The following is a 16,310-nucleotide window of genomic DNA, read 5'->3' on the forward strand; positions in this document are numbered from 1 at the left end:
GTAGCTTTAAGTCAGAATTTGCCAGGGGTATGAATAATTTCGGGCTTGACTGTAAATCATAAAATTAACTTTAATTCTTTTTGTTTATCCTATTCATAAAAGGAGCCACCTGATGCTGCACAAATAAGTTTATCTTTCTTTCTTTATGTCTTAATTCATGTAGGGATGAACAACAGAGAGGTTCTGGAGCAGGTTGAGCGTGGATATCGAATGCCGTGTCCACATGGCTGCCCGACGTCTCTGCATGAGTTGATGCTGCAGTGCTGGCGGAAGGATCCTGACGAGAGGCACACCTTCGAATACCTGCAGAGCTTCCTGGAGGACTACTTTACTGCTACTGAACCCCAGTACCAGCCTGGAGAAAACCTGTGATAGACGCATATACACTTAAGTGCATTAGTTCAATATATCCTTCAGGAAAGATGCAGTTGCCTTTACTTTCTATTACAATACCTCCATAAACTGATTTTGGTCCAAAAGAACATGCTTTAGTGCAATTTCTCATTCTGTGCTTTAACTCGAGAGCTTCAAACTGAAAAAACTTTCCAAGATACTGCTCTCAAACTGAAAGATCACTTCACTTTCTTAAGTCTGAAGTATTACAACGGTCAATGTTAATGTAGGTTTGTTAACTTTAAATACAACAGTGCATAATAATACAACAAATTAAAGGGATAGTTTTCTCAAAAATAAAAATTTTGTCATTAAGTACTCACCCTCATGTCGTTCCATAACCATAAGACCTTTGTTCATCTTTGGAACGCATATTACAGAAAGTTCAAACGCTCGATGCTTCAGAAGGAAACACAATGCATTAAGAGCCAGGGGGTGAAAACTTTTTGAATTTGAAGATCAAACTTCTTTTTGTCTTATGGGAAACACCTTTATCTGTACAGAAGGGCAGTACTAAAAAAATACATCTTCATTCTGTTCAAAAGTTTACACCCTTGGCTCTTAATGCATTGTTTTTCCTTCCGGAGCATCAGTGAGTGTTTGAACCTTCTGTAATAGTTGCATATGAGTGCCTCAGTTGTCCTCGGTGTGAAAAAAAGCATCTCAAAATCATACAGTCATTGTTGGAAAGGGTTCAAATGCTGAAAAACCAAAGAATTTGTGGGATCTGAAGGATTTAAAAAAAAAAAAACAGCGGGCAGATTAACTGTTTAGGACAAACAAGGTCAACTATCACTAAAAAAACTGAAAGATTAGGTAACAACACAGTATTAAGAATCAAGTGTATGTAAACTTTTGAATGGGTTCATTTTTATAAATTCGACTGTTATTTTCACTTGTGGATCTTTTATGTGAAATATCTTATTCAGGTCAGTACTAAATAAAAAATAACATGCATTTTGTTTGATCCCTTTTATTTTGGTAAAAGGTGTATGTAAACTTTTGAAGGTCTTTTGGAATGACATGATGGTGATTAATAACAGAATTTTTATTTTTGGGTGAACTATCCCTTTAAAACATCATCTCTCTGTTAAGCAATAACAATTAGTTACCTATTCAATCGCATTACTATATCCAGCACTGTATTTAAATGTTCTGTCTCTTGTAGACTATTCAAGTCATTTCTAATGGGTTCCTAGTGGAATTGTTTCAGCTCTGATATACAGATGAAACAAAAAAATTTCCACTAGACATTCAACAGACCTGGATAACTGAGATTTTTTTACAGACCTATCAAACCAGTGGTATGTTTTGTGATTCATGTGATATACAGGTCTAAACTCAAGAGGAAGGCCACACAAATCTATTTTTTTACATTCGATTCAGCTTCTGAATGTGCATTTTTGAACATAACAATTTAGTCTTTCATTTTTTGTCTGACAAAAAGTGCACTGAACGCAAAGGTCTTGATATTCTGAAGCCAGAGATGAAATCTTGAGATATTAGTGTATGCGTCTCAAGGCATAGCTATTCAGGATGTGCCTTGAAATGCCTTTATAGTCTTGCGTTTGTTTCTGTAGGCCGTGTTCACTTAGCTAGTCATGTTATTGCTTTATAATAATCCTTTTTGTTTAACTTTGAAGCTAACAATCTCGTATTATCTTATTAGAGAGCAGTTCGGTTGTATAATAGTGGGCTTTATTGTGGCTTTAAAGACACAGTATTGACATTCAGAAAAGACTTCATTGAGAGCTGCCTTTTAAAATGAGAAAGTAAAACTACTGTTTTTTTTATTATTTTGTCTTCTGCCATTTACACTGTATTTTACATTTTGCATCATATTTCAATGATTTGATAATTTAAGTGAATATCAAACCTGTGCCTGTATTTAGGGTCAGGGATATTCTATAGGGATAGACTGTAACTCTGAACTGAAGAATGTGTATTACAGTTATGTAATGTTTGTGCCATTTCATTATACTGAGCTTACTGAACCAATGCGTCTAACATGTTTCTTTTAATCTGCATGCACATCTTACACTTTTATAGTCTTTATACAATGTAGATTGTTTCAGTAATAAACAGAAAAATAACCGAATCTATGCGACAGGCAAAGAATCTCTCAAATAAACATGAGTGTGCTTCAAAGGCAGACAGAAACGCTCAATTGCTTGCGGCTGAATTCATCTACTCTCCACTTTGCTGTCCACAAGATGGCAGAAGAACCGTAATGTGCAGACTGGGAGCTGTGTGGGGTTTTTAGTATGCTGTATTGGTTTATTAATTATCCTGCTGGGGTTTGTAGTCATGATGGTACATTCCGTACCTGCACTGAGCTGGCACTTTGTTCTTGCTGCAGATTCGAGTTTTACGTTTATAAATTAAACAGCTTGTTGCATCTACATTTTGCTGCAGCAGGGTAGTGTTCGTCTGCAGCCCTGGGGATGTGTGTTGATGATTAATTTCTAGCACATTTCAGCATTTGTCCCCGTTTATAAGAATCAGATGTTACAAAAAAAAGAAATATAGGTGCTGGAGCAGGTACTTAACAGCTATGTAGCTTCACATATTCAGATTATTGTAGCTTGACTTTGTTTAGAGCTGAATTTGTTTTTACAATCCTTATTTAGAATACACATCCATTATGTAAACTCTTTTTTTTTTTTAATGATTTTTTATTTTATTACATAAACAGACGGTTTTCAGACATCTATACCTGGTTTATAGTGAGGTTTTCTAACAGAATATAAAGCTAATTTTCTCTAACTTGTGTAAGATCCTATACAATACTATAATCAAAACAACAAAGCAGTTCTCTACGGACCCACCAGGTGCTGTAGGAACGGCACAACTGAATACATCAGTGCAATCAAATAAAACTGCAATTAGTCACAGACCGATGTTAGCGCAGTTCGTATTAGGACAGCCAAAGAATATAGAAATATACATTTCTCCAAGTCCAATTTTTTAAATGGCGAAGGGAATGTTGAAAGAGCTTGGACCATGAACGAAAATTCGAAGGAAATTTGATTACTGGAGGGCAGAGCAGAGACAGTATTGGACTGTGATCTTTGACAATGTCTAGATCTCTAATAGATTCAGCTATTATATTATTCACAGCCCACAGTTCATATCAAGGACGTTATATATTGTGCTCCATCATTATAGGACATCATTCAGTTTTAAAGAGATAGCCCACCCAAAAATGAATCACCTCATGTTGTTCCAAACCTGTATGGCTTTCTTTATTCCATGGGATACAATGGAATATGTTGGGCATAGTGTTAGTGACAGAGCCTCAGTCACTGTTCAGTTTCATTGTACCTTGCAATGAAAGTCAGTGAATGACGGAGTCTGTCATTTTGCCTTCTCCTTTTGTGTTCCACAGAAGAAAGGAAGTCATACAGGTTTGAAACAACATGAGGTTGGCGTGATTCATTATTGGGTGCGCTATTCCTTTAAAAAATCCTTGGTTTTTAAGACTCTATGACTACATGTTCAGTCATGGGAGAGTATCTCCATCCCTTTATACTTACCATAATAAGCTTTCTGAGTGAATGAATGGGCTCATATGCACTTTCTTAAAGGGATAGTTTATCCAAACATTTTAATTCTGTTTTTTTTTTTTTTTTTTTTTTTTTTTTTTGGTCATACAATGCAAGTCCAAAACTATATATCTATATATATATATAAAATATCTATTTTGCATTTATAGTCATACAGGTTTGGTTCAACATGAAAATTAGTGATTTGACTGAAATAAGTAGGGCTGTCACGATTCCTCTATTCAATTCCAGTACTCGATTTAAAAAAATCCTCATTTGCATTTTGCCTGTGTCGCAATGCTGCTCCACACAAACTGTTATCATTTACATGTGTGGAGCGACTCAAACTCCATCTCTGGATGTGCTGTGAGTTTGGGTTTATTATAAGATTCATCTGGGAACGCAACATGCGCCATTTCATCAGATTTGTAAGGTAAATCATCTATAAAGCTAGCAAACACAGGAGAATATATCAATATCCTTCAATCTCAATAGAGGGTTTGCACTTACGTCACAATTTGGTTAGTTACCCGGATGTGCAACCATTGTTCTGCTAATTTATGCTGTCTAAATCATGGAAAAAAACATGTGGAAGCTGCTAAATCATATAGAGAAGGAGTGAGCAGGAAAGGGTGCAATACTTTGACAAACTAAAATTAATAGGTGGTAAAGATACCTATACATGCAGTATTAATTAAGATATTCAGGTTATATTTCACCTAAATGACAAAAATGATAAGAACAAACAGGAATGTTGTCAAGATTCTTGCCCTGGAAATCCTGGTTCAGTTTGACCAACCACAAACAATTTTTGCACTCTTCTCCTTGATTTGTTATAACTTTTGATAGTCTAGCACTCCAAATGTTTTTCCCGGTCCGACCATTAGTACAGCCCAAAATATTACAATAATTAACCATTTTTAGCCGCAATAATAAGCTAAATATGCGAGTTTTGTTTGGTTCAGTGGCATCATTGCATCGTCAAAACATGTTCATCGCGATTTCAAAATAAAAGTAAAAATACAGTTTAAACGTGTTGATGTCCACATACTGAAGAAATTATATTAGCATTTCTGTTGTAAAGAAATGGCCAAATATTAATGATTAAGTGGCCTTTTGAATTAAATGTTTTAGTCAATATTAAACAACGATTAAATCGCACATCATGCAGTCATTTGTTATAATGAGTAGTGTACCTTAGCGCTGTTGTTTATAATACATTGTGTTCTAACAGTTCAATAAAACTTTTGATACTTTATTTCAACTAATTATTATTGCCTCATGCTATATGTATTTAAGTCATTTATATCTATTTTTATTATATAGCCTATACAAAAAAGTATAATTATCTGATTACTTGATTAATTGTAAGAATAATCGAATTGACCGATTACTCAACTAGCAAAATAATTATGTGATAGCTTTTTAAAGCAAATGGGTGCTCATTTGAAGGAAACATTTCATAACTGTTCCTCTCTGATCTGAGTAAGATCAACTGTGTACCCTTTAATGTAATGTGCAATATGAAAATCAAAAAAAAAATGTGTCACGTAGATCTAATTGAATTTCTTCAGAGCCAGTCGCACTGTCTGGCTGTTATATATCTGATGTGCACGCCGTGAGAGAGGGAGACGAGAGAATGAATGAAGTCACGATGAGCAGAACTTCAGTACCCAGAGTCCTCCAGAGGAGAAAAAAAATCTAGACAGAAGAATCTACGGAGGCCCGGATGCCCCCGTCGACAAGGCACGTCTACAGCCCTCTCTCTGACTAGATTCCTCCGAGTTGGTTTGCAGAGGGCGAGAAACGGCGCAGAACGGCGCTCATTCCAATTTCTCGCGCTCGCTGCACTCCCGGGGCGCTCCTGTGACAAACTGCGGTACTCTCTTACTACAATTTCAGTTTTTTGTCCGCCGTGGTGACAACAACACGCGAGTTTTCCCTTGTTATCCCTGCAAATTATTTTTTTGTGCGTTTTTTCTCTTTTCTTTTTCTTTTTTTAAAAACCAGATGCTGAACAGCCTGTTTGGCGTCGCAAGACAGAAGAGGACCGAGATGACCAAAACCTCCGACATTCATATATAGTTGTTGTTGGGTTTTTATTTTCACACAGACTCCTCTGCTTTTAGGATGTTGCATGTCACCGAACGGTCTGTGATCCAGTCGTGAGGAGCGCAGCACCACAGCTGCAGCAGCGGAGCTCGGCGCCTCCCGGTGAGTGCGCGCGTCTGGCTTCACAGCCAAAATTTGCATAGTCTTCCCCTGCGCCGCGCCGCATTTCACGAGGGTTTGTGTTTTCTATTGAAGGAATTTTTATTAACCTCATCGCTGCCATTCATTGAGCTCGCGATAGGTCACTCGCATTCACACACACGAGCGCGCGCGCACACACACACATACACACTCTCCAAAGGTACATAGAGTACGCTCACCTACATTCAGACATATTACTAGCCGTAGACTGTCATTATTAAATATCACAGACACATACATTATTTTGTTGAAAAACACGTGTGTGCGATAGACTTTTTACGTAAGAATTGATAAATAAGCTACACAAGAATATTCGTTAGTACACATGAAGGAAAATTGACCGCTTAACATGTATATTGTGTAACGCAGAGTAAACATAAATGTAGTGCCTATTGACTATGGAATACTGATGAGTGATCATAAGTGGCTGTTGACTGACGGCATGTATGAGCGTCTGATGCGTTGGGTGTTTATTATGGGGAGACGACAGCAGCCTCACTCGCATGCCTGGAGCTCGCCAGTGACTGCACTTTTGATTAGGCTGACTAATTATTCTGTCATTTTTTAATTTTAAAGTAGTTTATTGGCATGGTTGTTTAGCACACAATGCCAAAGCATCAATACACAAAAGAAAAATACATTTAAAAATGACAACTATATCTACATATAATCAATTTTAACTGTCGTAATGAAAATGCCAGTCGTGACTCGTGTTAATAAATATACATAAATATAAAAAAACGCAGCATTGTCATGACATGCCAATTAAGTATTTCGTTCTTTCTTTTTTTTCTAAATTAATGTCCTCCGCTGTTTGATAGTGGGCAATGATGAGCAATGCAGTGGCGCGTTGGCGCAAGTCTTTCGGCTCTCGCTGTGCGCGACGGTGGCGCGAAGATGTTTATGTTGTGACAGGCGCGATTATTCACGCCACACGCTTGGAACGTAACAAAACAAGCGTGTTGCTCCGTCCCAAACACGCACATGGCGGCATTACGCAAACGCGGATATTTCTAAAGAGCTAGTTTCTCTAGCTATATGATATGTCGTCATGGAGACTGACAGGTAATGAGGTAAACTCAGGCGTGAGGACGCGAAGTTCTTATTTAAAGTCTATATTATATAGGCTTCTCGAGTTAGCAAATGTGTTTCAGTGAGTGTTTAGTCTAAAGGGAACCACTAGGTTGAATGGGGAGTGGGGGGAACTGTCTGTGCATGTGTTACTGTGTCCACCTGTCAGCGAGTGTTGGCTAGTCTTATAGCTCTGGTCTCCATGGCAACCTTTATTCTGTAAAGGAAGCTTGGTTTCCCACAACAGCTGGAAACCTCTGATTGGCAGAGCTGAGAGACACAGCACTGGCTCAAGCTGACCTTGGCCACAGCTAGTATATCGCACACTGCACATACTTAGCGCGAAACACAGCTTTGCTCTCTTCCATGTACTTTTTCATTCCCTGCTGGCTGGCTGAAGCTGGTTTTTTGGAGAGATTTTCACCTCTGACCTCAGTTCCTCAGTCTAGGGAGAAAAGGGGGAGGCATTCGGTTGCAGGGAAGTTTATCCGCATCACTATGTGTGTGTGTGTGTGTGTGTGTGTGTGTGTGTGTGTGTGTGTGTGTGAGACAGAAAGACAAGGAGAACTTGTGAGCATGATGGAGTTGGTGCGAGAGAAGGTGAGAGCGGGTATCTAGGGGTTCTGTATACCTGGCTGGTTTCTGTGTCTCTCAGTAACGAGCCAACTCTAACAAGAGACAGAACCAGCTCAATTATTAAAGAGTGAGAACGAAGGGAGGGGAGAAAAAAAAACAAGGAGAGAAGAGAAGCAGCGGTAGACTGAGAAACACATATACATCACATAAACAACAGCTGATGCATGCTGGGAGATACATGGATGGCATATCACATACACGACTAAAGCTCATATTGTCCGCAGGAACACATTTTCCAGTTTTAAAACTCATCCATTAGGTGCTGTCATGAAAGCGCTTATTACTTATCACTAACAGGACTGGTATTGAAAGATGTTACTAAAACAGAAAAATTAGGCAACTTGTGCATTTTCACATTCATGATATTGTTCCTGTAGAATCAGCTGATACAGTATGTTGCATACTGAGGATATGCATTCTTTCCTGACATATGTCGTTCTCTCTCTCTCGCTTTCTCTATTCTCTATTCCTCTCTCTCTCTCTTTCTCTCGCTCTTCCTTTCTCTCTTTCAGGTAACAAACTGCCTGGCTAAAGATTGCCATGGAAACATGCAGTTTGAGAGTGAGATGAGAAATGATTGAGAGAATCAATGTCTAAGGTAAGTGTGGGTTTTCATTCCATACATCATTTAGGTCACACAGGACAGCCTGTTCAAATATGCTCATTGTTTTCAATTATGTAGCTGAAGCACTTCCCATTTCTATAACTACATGAACGACGACTTTGATTTAACATGGCTTTTTGTACATGTTCATGTGCTTTCATAAAGAAAAGTGAATGATGAGCATGTTCGAGACACGAGCTGATCATGCTTTTTCTTTAGGGGATGTTCAAACTTTGTTTTTTGATTCCTTGTGCTTAAGGTTTTAAGACATAAGAATTACACTTTTTTTTATTTATTCCACATTTTCACATTCAGTGTCACGATAGTTTGTGAATTTTGACTTTTTAAGTGAAATTGTATACATTTTGTAAAAAGTATAATAATGGTGAAAGCAGAGCAAGGCTTTTTTAACACTTCAGTGCTATCCGAAATATGGTGATAAGTCTTGCGTCACGGAAGCAAAATCTTTCAGTTGTCATTCAAACTAAGATTTTGGGAGAACAGAGCATATTCCAACTGGGGTATTAAATATATCTTTCCGAATTTAAATTATTAAAAAAAAATTCTTCATAAAGAGCATAAGTGAACAGGGTATGTATTTGTTTGGTAAAAATGTTTGCAATATTGTCATGCAAATTTATAGACTGCTTTTTGCAGATTGTGAAATTATATCAGTGTAGTTACATTTTTTTCTGTTCTTTTAATGACACAGTAACACTTTATAATAAGGTGTCATTTGTTAACATTAGTTAATGTATTAACTAACACGAATGAACAATGAACAATACATTTATCACACTACTTATTAATCTTTGTTAATGTTAGTTTTAAAAAAAGTCGTTCATTGTAGCTCATGTTAGTTCACAGTGCATTAATTAATGTTAACAAACACAACTTGTGATTTTAATGGATTAGCAAATATGGAAATTAACATTAATTAAGCTTAAATAATACTGTAGAAGTATTGTTCATTCTTAGTTCATGTTAACTAATGTAGTTAGAAAATGTTAACTAATGAACCTTATTGTAATGTGTTACCAACGACTCTAAAAAAAACTCTAAAATTTCTTAAATATTTCATAATATTATTAAGTTGGTTGTAAACTTGCCTGTGAACAAGCATAATAAGCATAATCATTAAAATGTATTATAAATTAACATGGATTCTATTATTATAAATATAATGGTAACTTTACAATAAGGTGTCATTTGTTAAAATTAGTTAATGTATTAACTAACAAGAACAAACAACGATCAATGCATTTATTACACTATTTATTAATCTTTGTTAATGTTAGTTTAGAAAAATGCAGTCCTTCATTTTTAGTTCATGTTAGTTCACAGTGCATTAACTAACAATAACTAAGATTAATAAATGCTCTAGAAGTAATGTTCATTCTTAGTTGATGTTAACTAATGTTAATGAACCTTAATGCAAAGTGTTACCAATGACATTTTCAATTAAAAGAAATTCTCAAATATCTTAAATACAGTCAAACCAAAATTTACTCAGACACCTTCAACAGTTCTCACATTATCACAGTTTTTATCACTATAGTTTAGAAAATAGTAGTAAAATATGACAAGAATATTAATAAGCGTGTCAGAACAAATTCATCTTAATCACAAATGAATTACAGTCAAAACAAAATGTATTCAGACACCTTCAAAATGTTTCACATTATCACAGTTTATTTACTATAGTTCAGGAAATGGCATTAAAATAAGTCAAGAGTTAAACTGTTAAATTCATTTTGAACTGTGATAGAAAGGTATATAACAAAACATGGTCAGGTCAAAGTGTCAAATCAAATATTTGGTCCCAAATTTTGATCAATTTTACTGGTAGTCCACTGTATGAAGGATTTTAGGGTATAATATGTCACAGTTTACTTTATTTTGCTATCCTCACTTACATAAATAAACTATAGTGTCCTGAACCCACTAGTAAAAAATATAAAAAATTATATCAGGTGTCTGAATAATTTCATAATATCATCAAGTTGGCTGTAAACTTGCTTGTTAACTAGCAAATCATTCATGACAAGTTCCATGTCATAACAGATTAAAATGTATCATTATTAGTTATAAAACATGTTGCCTGTGTCACATTTTTACCATTAACACATTATAAATTAAGATGACCAATGACTCTAAAAAAAAGTCTAAAATTTCTTAAATATTTCATAATATTATTAAGTTGGTTGTAAACTTCCCTTTGAACAAGCATAATAAGCATAATCATTATAATGTATTATAAATTATAGAATTAAGATATAAAGATAGATTCTATTATTATAAATATAATGGTAACACTTTATGAACGGTACATTTATTACATTCATTTTTGTTAATGTTAGTTAATAAAAATACATCCAATACATGTATTGTTTGTTCATATTAAATAAATAACTAATATATTAATAAGATTAACTAAATAAAAAATGCTGTGGAAGTATTGTCCATTCTTACTTCATGTTAACTAATGAACCTTATTGTAAAGAGTTACACTTTCAATTAAAAAAAAATCTCACATTTCTTGAATATTTCATAATATCAAGTTGGTTGTAAACTCGCTTGTGAACAAGCAAGTCATTCATGACAAGTTCCATGTCATAATAGGCTAAAATGTATCATTATTAGTTAAAAAAAACATGTTGCAGCTGTCACATTTTACCATTAAAGCATTAAAAATACAATACATTCAACTCAACGGTACAAAGAAAAAACATCCACAAAGTTATAAATGTCCAGTAGGCTAAATTTAAGAAGGACAGAACATTCTAACGAATCAAATTAATCTATCCAGCCTTCAATATCATGCAGAAAACTGTCCTCCACCTGCACAGGGGTCCCCTGATCATCAATCCTGTCTGCTTAGTTCCCCATTTACAGTACTTTGCAGTACTGTATCTTTCTTGTTACTTGAAGGCATAGTGCTTTTATAATGAAATCATGATTAAAATTGGTCCCAGTGCTAAATTTACATCAGTGACCTCAGCTTTCCCACACACGACTGTAGGTGTTGTTGTGTCAAGCGGCAAGCTTCGAACACCTGTTTGCCCCACAGGATACTCTTGTAACGCTAGAGACTCAATTTGCTGACCCTAATTGAACTGTGCATACTGCAAATAAAAAACAGAATCATAGATATATAGATGGCTGAGACTAAATAAACTCATTTGAAGAAGTCGTCTTCTAATATTAATACAACGTATGAAACTGTGATTTAAAAAATCATTAAAACAGGATATGAATGCGGTCCCGGGTGATTGATCAGATGTCTATCTCTCTATCCATCCTGTCTCTTTCTGTCTAATCTCTCGTTTTTTTTTTCCTATCTCTCCATCTCCTGTCTTTTCCTCACCTTCAGACTCTGTTGCAGACTCTCTCACCCTCCCCCTGTTTCTCCTTTTCCTGTTCTATCTCTCTCTTGCACTCTCTCTCTCTCTCTCTCTCTCTCTCTCTCTCTCTCTCTCTCTCTCTCTCTCTCTGTCTGCTGGAAGTTAATGAGCCCAGCTCCCCCTGGGGAACACACACTTCCTCTGCCAGAGACAGAGGAGAGAGCGAGTGAGATTACACAGTGCAGAGAGAGTGAGCGAGAGAGAGACATAGCAGAAAGTGAGAGATGGTGGGGAAGAGGAGGGGTACTATGGGGAGATAAGGGAGGAAGGAGAAAGAGCGAGCAAGAGAGAGGGAGAAAGAGATAAAGAAACAGAAGAAAGTGAGAGAGTGGGGGAAGAGCAGAGGTACTGAAGGCCGATAACGGAGAGAGAGAGAGAGAGAGAGAGAAAGAGAGAGAGAGTAGGAGGGAGTGGAATTTTCTGGATATGATGATAGAGGGAGTGTACAGCAGAAAGATGGATGAGTGCACTACACACTCCCATCCTGAATGAGAGAAGGAGAGATTTAGACCATGGAAACAGGGAATGAGAGACAGGGATAGCGAGCGAGCGAGAGAATGAGCTGTGCGGTCTAAAAAGAAACAGATGCTTTTGAATAAAGCCCCTGTGAGCGAGAGAGCGGCTGCGAGTGAGAGAACACATGAAAAGTCAAGGGAATATCTGCATATGTGCATACTAGTGCGCGAGACGCAGACGGATAGGACGGGAGAGCGCCTATGTGTGTTTTTGAAGCAGGTCTTAACATGCTGTCAGTGTCTAGAGTTGGAATGTGCACAAGGCGGCCATTGTTGTTTAAACAGCCAGCCAGCCAGCAGCCCTTCTCCTTGGCAACGGGCTCTGCAGCAGCGTCTCCCACGGCAACAGTGGAACAGGGGTGCTGGGGGGGGGGGAGTCAGGAAGTCAGGGCCGCAGTGGAGAGGCCCCTCTACAAAACACTGGCCTCAAGGTCTAACTCAATATGTGTGAGTGTGTGTGTGTGTGTGTGTGTGTGTGTGTGTGTGTGTGTTCGTAAGAGCCGGCGGGCGAGAGAACGGCTGTGCATTAGACACAATCCAGAGAGGGATAGGGAGACGTGGGTTAGAGAGGTACGCCGGGTTCCTGTGCAGAAAAACGCACCGGCTGAAATGATGGTCTAAGTATGAGCTGATTGGTTAATGAGCTGTTTACTGAATATCAGGTGGAAAGGGGAGATTAGGGCATGGATAAACACAACGTGACACGCAGATAAATACCAGTTGGATTATGAGAGAGAAAGAGAGAGAGGTGTGGATGGAGACACAGGTTTGTGTTGGTTGGGGATGAGAAGAGGTCAAGGTTTTGCTGCGTTGCCCCTGCTGGTAGATATTGTAATTACACCATATGGTTAGAAAAAGCATATTTCTCTACTGGCTGCCATTCAGGATTAGATATGTATTCTGACAGAATACATTTTGTCAAACAACATGTAAATCCTTAATATTTGATGAGATTATGTTAGATGGTTTACTAGTGCCCAATTCTTTCTGAAGGGCTGTAAATAGCATTTTTTTCTTTCCCTCATGTCACAGCTTGAATGGTGAGCAACTGGCATTGAGATTGTTCCAAGTATTTAAGACCTACTTGGTTTAAAAAGAATGCATTCTTATATTGAAATAAATGTTTTAAAATATTTTAAAAAAAAACCTGGAGTGTAACTTAATGGAATAGATTGGTTTTAGGACGTTTTTCAAAATTTGTTTAGACTGACATGAATTTCTAAAACATCTTTTTGAGATATGTACACTACCAGTCAAAAGTTTTTGAACAGTTAAAAAAAGATTTTTTTAAATGTTATTTAAAGAAGTTTCTTCTGCTCACCAAGTCTGCATTTATTTGATCCAAATTACAGGAAAAGCTGTACAATTTCGAAATATTTTTACTGTTTAGGATAACTGAATATATTTTAAAATGTAATTTTTTTTTTTTTTTTGTAATTTGTCTTCAGTGTCACATTATCCTTCAGAAATCATATGCTGAGTTGCTGTTCAAGAAACATTTATTATTATTATCAATAATTAAAACAGTTGAATACATTTTTTGATGAATAGAAATATCCAAACATTAACATTTATCTGAAATAAAAAACTTCTGTAACATTATACATTGTACTACTTTGTGGGAGGAAAGAAATGATAGAAATTAATATTTTTATTTAGCAAGGATGCTTTAAATTGACCAAAAGATGTATCTTTCAGATAAATGCTGTTTTCTGAATTTTCTATTCATCAAAGAAACCTGACACAATTCTACTCATCTGTTTTCAACATAATAATAATATTAAATGTCTTTTTGAGCAGCAAATCTGAATATTAGAATAATTTTTGAAGGATCATGTGACTAATGATGCTAAAAATTTAACTTTGAATATATTCAAATAGAAAACTTAATAGTAATTTTTTTTAATAGTAAAATATTTCTAAATTTTACAGTTTTTGCTGTACGTTGAATCAAATAAATGCAGGATTGGTGAGCAAAAGAGGCTTCTTAAAATAACAAAAAAAAAAACATTTGACTGGTAGTGTACGTGTTGCATATTATTTTAAAAAGTAAAGTCACACATTATTTTGAAGATTAGAAAAAGTAGTGTTTTTTTTTTTAGATTGTGATTGGATCTAAATTTAAACTTGCATGAAATCAAAACAATTAAAATATCTCCTAAGGCAAGTTCATATGAAAAACCAGTGCAAGTTTCTTTCTAGTGACCCTCAAACATAAATATACACAGTTCAAGTGCACACACTCCATTGCTGCTTCTCCCAATTAAAAATATTGGTAACACTTTACAGTAAGGTGTCATTTGTTAACATTAGTTATGTATTAACTAGCATGAACAATGAACAATTTGAAATTATTATTATTAAAGTATTTTAACTTTATTATGTCTTTACTTTGTCCACAGTTTTCATAATTTCACAATTTGTTTTAAAATTTTAAAATGATCAGCTGTTCAACTTTTTGTCTCTACCCATGTTGTAATGTTCATTCATCTCTATCCACCTTATTTTTCAACACTGAAGTAAACCATTTTCTCAACTCATTAGCTGCTATACTTAATATATAAAATAACTAAAAATAGGACACAGTGTACTGTATAAATATAATTTTTTTTTGTTTTGATTTTAATACATGTGTCTTACCTGTTTTTTGTTTTTTTTTGTTTTGCACTGTACTGTGTTGTGTTTTAGTTGACAGAAATGTCTGGAAAATGAATGAATAATGTCTTGGAAGAAAATTACTAGTACAGTGTTTATATATATATATATATATATATATATATATATATATATATATATATATATATATATATATATTCATGGTGTAGGTGAATAAATACACTCTAAAAAAATGCTGGGTTTAAAATGTTTATCTCAGCCTTCTGGGTAGCTTTATATAACTATTATTTAACTATTTATTTAAAAATTATTATATGGCTGGCTTCAAATTAACCCAAAATAGCTTGTAAATTAAAAATCAGACACATAATTATTGCATCAGCAATAAATGTTATATTTCAACCTATTTTGGACTGTTTGTCCATATTTCACCCAGTGCTGGGTTGTTTTTAACCCAGCAATTTTTAGAGTATAAAAGAATAACAAAAACACCAAAACTGTTTGCACTACAAACAGTGTACTTATGATCACGCTAATAAAATAATATGACAACAAATACTAGTTTGCAACATCAGCAGTGTAATGGACTGTTTTTGTACAGCTAAAATAACTGAAAGTGGCTGACTCTGGAAGCCTTGCACATTTAAGTTAAAATTGTCTGTTCTTGCTTTTTCTTTAAAAATAAGGATGATAGTGAGTGTGTTGTAGTGTTGTTTCTACTTTCCTACCTTTCCACTGCTTTTGATTCCTGTTTTCTTCAGCATTTCATTCAGACGTGAAGTGTGAATGACTGGTGCTAAAATTAAGGTACACCATGTGCAGTTTTGTTTGCACATATTGTACACAGAACAGGAATGCCCTTGTTTCGTTTCTGGTACCTGAAATCTCTTCAGATTTAGCTGTTCAGTACTCGGCTAGATTAAATCACCACAATGCAGATCACTAGTATGTGTACCAAACGCTCTGTCTCACTCATCCCTTCTGCCTCTCACTTATAGCTGCTGTTGGATGGCTGTTCCCAGCTGGTGCTGTGGTCATATGACCAAGCAGAGGGGCGGGAGGTCAGGATGGTGTAGTCTCTGCTCCTCTTAAAATAACCTAGTAGACAAGCACAAGAAAATAAAGAAAGCAAAATGTAAAAAAACAACGAGTAGAAGTAAGATAAGTGCGTGTGTGGCAAGTGTGTGTGTGTGTGTGTTTTTGACTGGGCTGAGTGTTGAATGCAGTCTCTGGTGATGAAGATTATAAGGAATTTCCTGCAGCTGGGGACAAG

At 35.8% G+C, this 16,310-nt stretch overlaps 2 protein-coding genes across 8 annotated transcripts in view; both read left to right on the forward strand.

Annotated features, from left to right (window-relative positions):
* The window catches only part of yrk (Yes-related kinase), a 28,925-nt gene extending 26,365 nt beyond the window's left edge, over positions 1–2,560 (forward strand). For all 6 annotated transcript variants that reach the window (XM_073821270.1, XM_073821265.1, XM_073821269.1 and 3 more), the window contains one exon: positions 164–2,560. In XM_073821270.1, the coding sequence (XP_073677371.1) occupies positions 164–372 (209 nt within the window). In that variant the 3' untranslated portion in view covers positions 373–2,560. The remainder of the gene's footprint in view (positions 1–163) is intronic.
* Positions 2,561–5,726: 3,166 nt separating this feature from the next.
* The window catches only part of ahdc1 (AT hook, DNA binding motif, containing 1), a 30,803-nt gene continuing 20,219 nt past the window's right edge, over positions 5,727–16,310 (forward strand). The window contains exons 1-3 of one of the 2 annotated variants that reach the window (XM_073822349.1): positions 5,727–5,817; positions 5,949–6,152; positions 8,411–8,496. The gene's annotated coding sequence lies outside the window, so the exon portion shown is untranslated. Of the gene's footprint in view, positions 6,153–8,410; positions 8,497–16,310 lie in introns of both variants that reach the window. The other variant, XM_073822350.1, reaches the window with a different exon arrangement.

The sequence above is a fragment of the Garra rufa genome, chromosome 17 (assembly GCF_049309525.1).
Source record: "Garra rufa chromosome 17, GarRuf1.0, whole genome shotgun sequence".
In the NCBI taxonomy this organism is placed as follows: domain Eukaryota; kingdom Metazoa; phylum Chordata; class Actinopteri; order Cypriniformes; family Cyprinidae; genus Garra; species Garra rufa.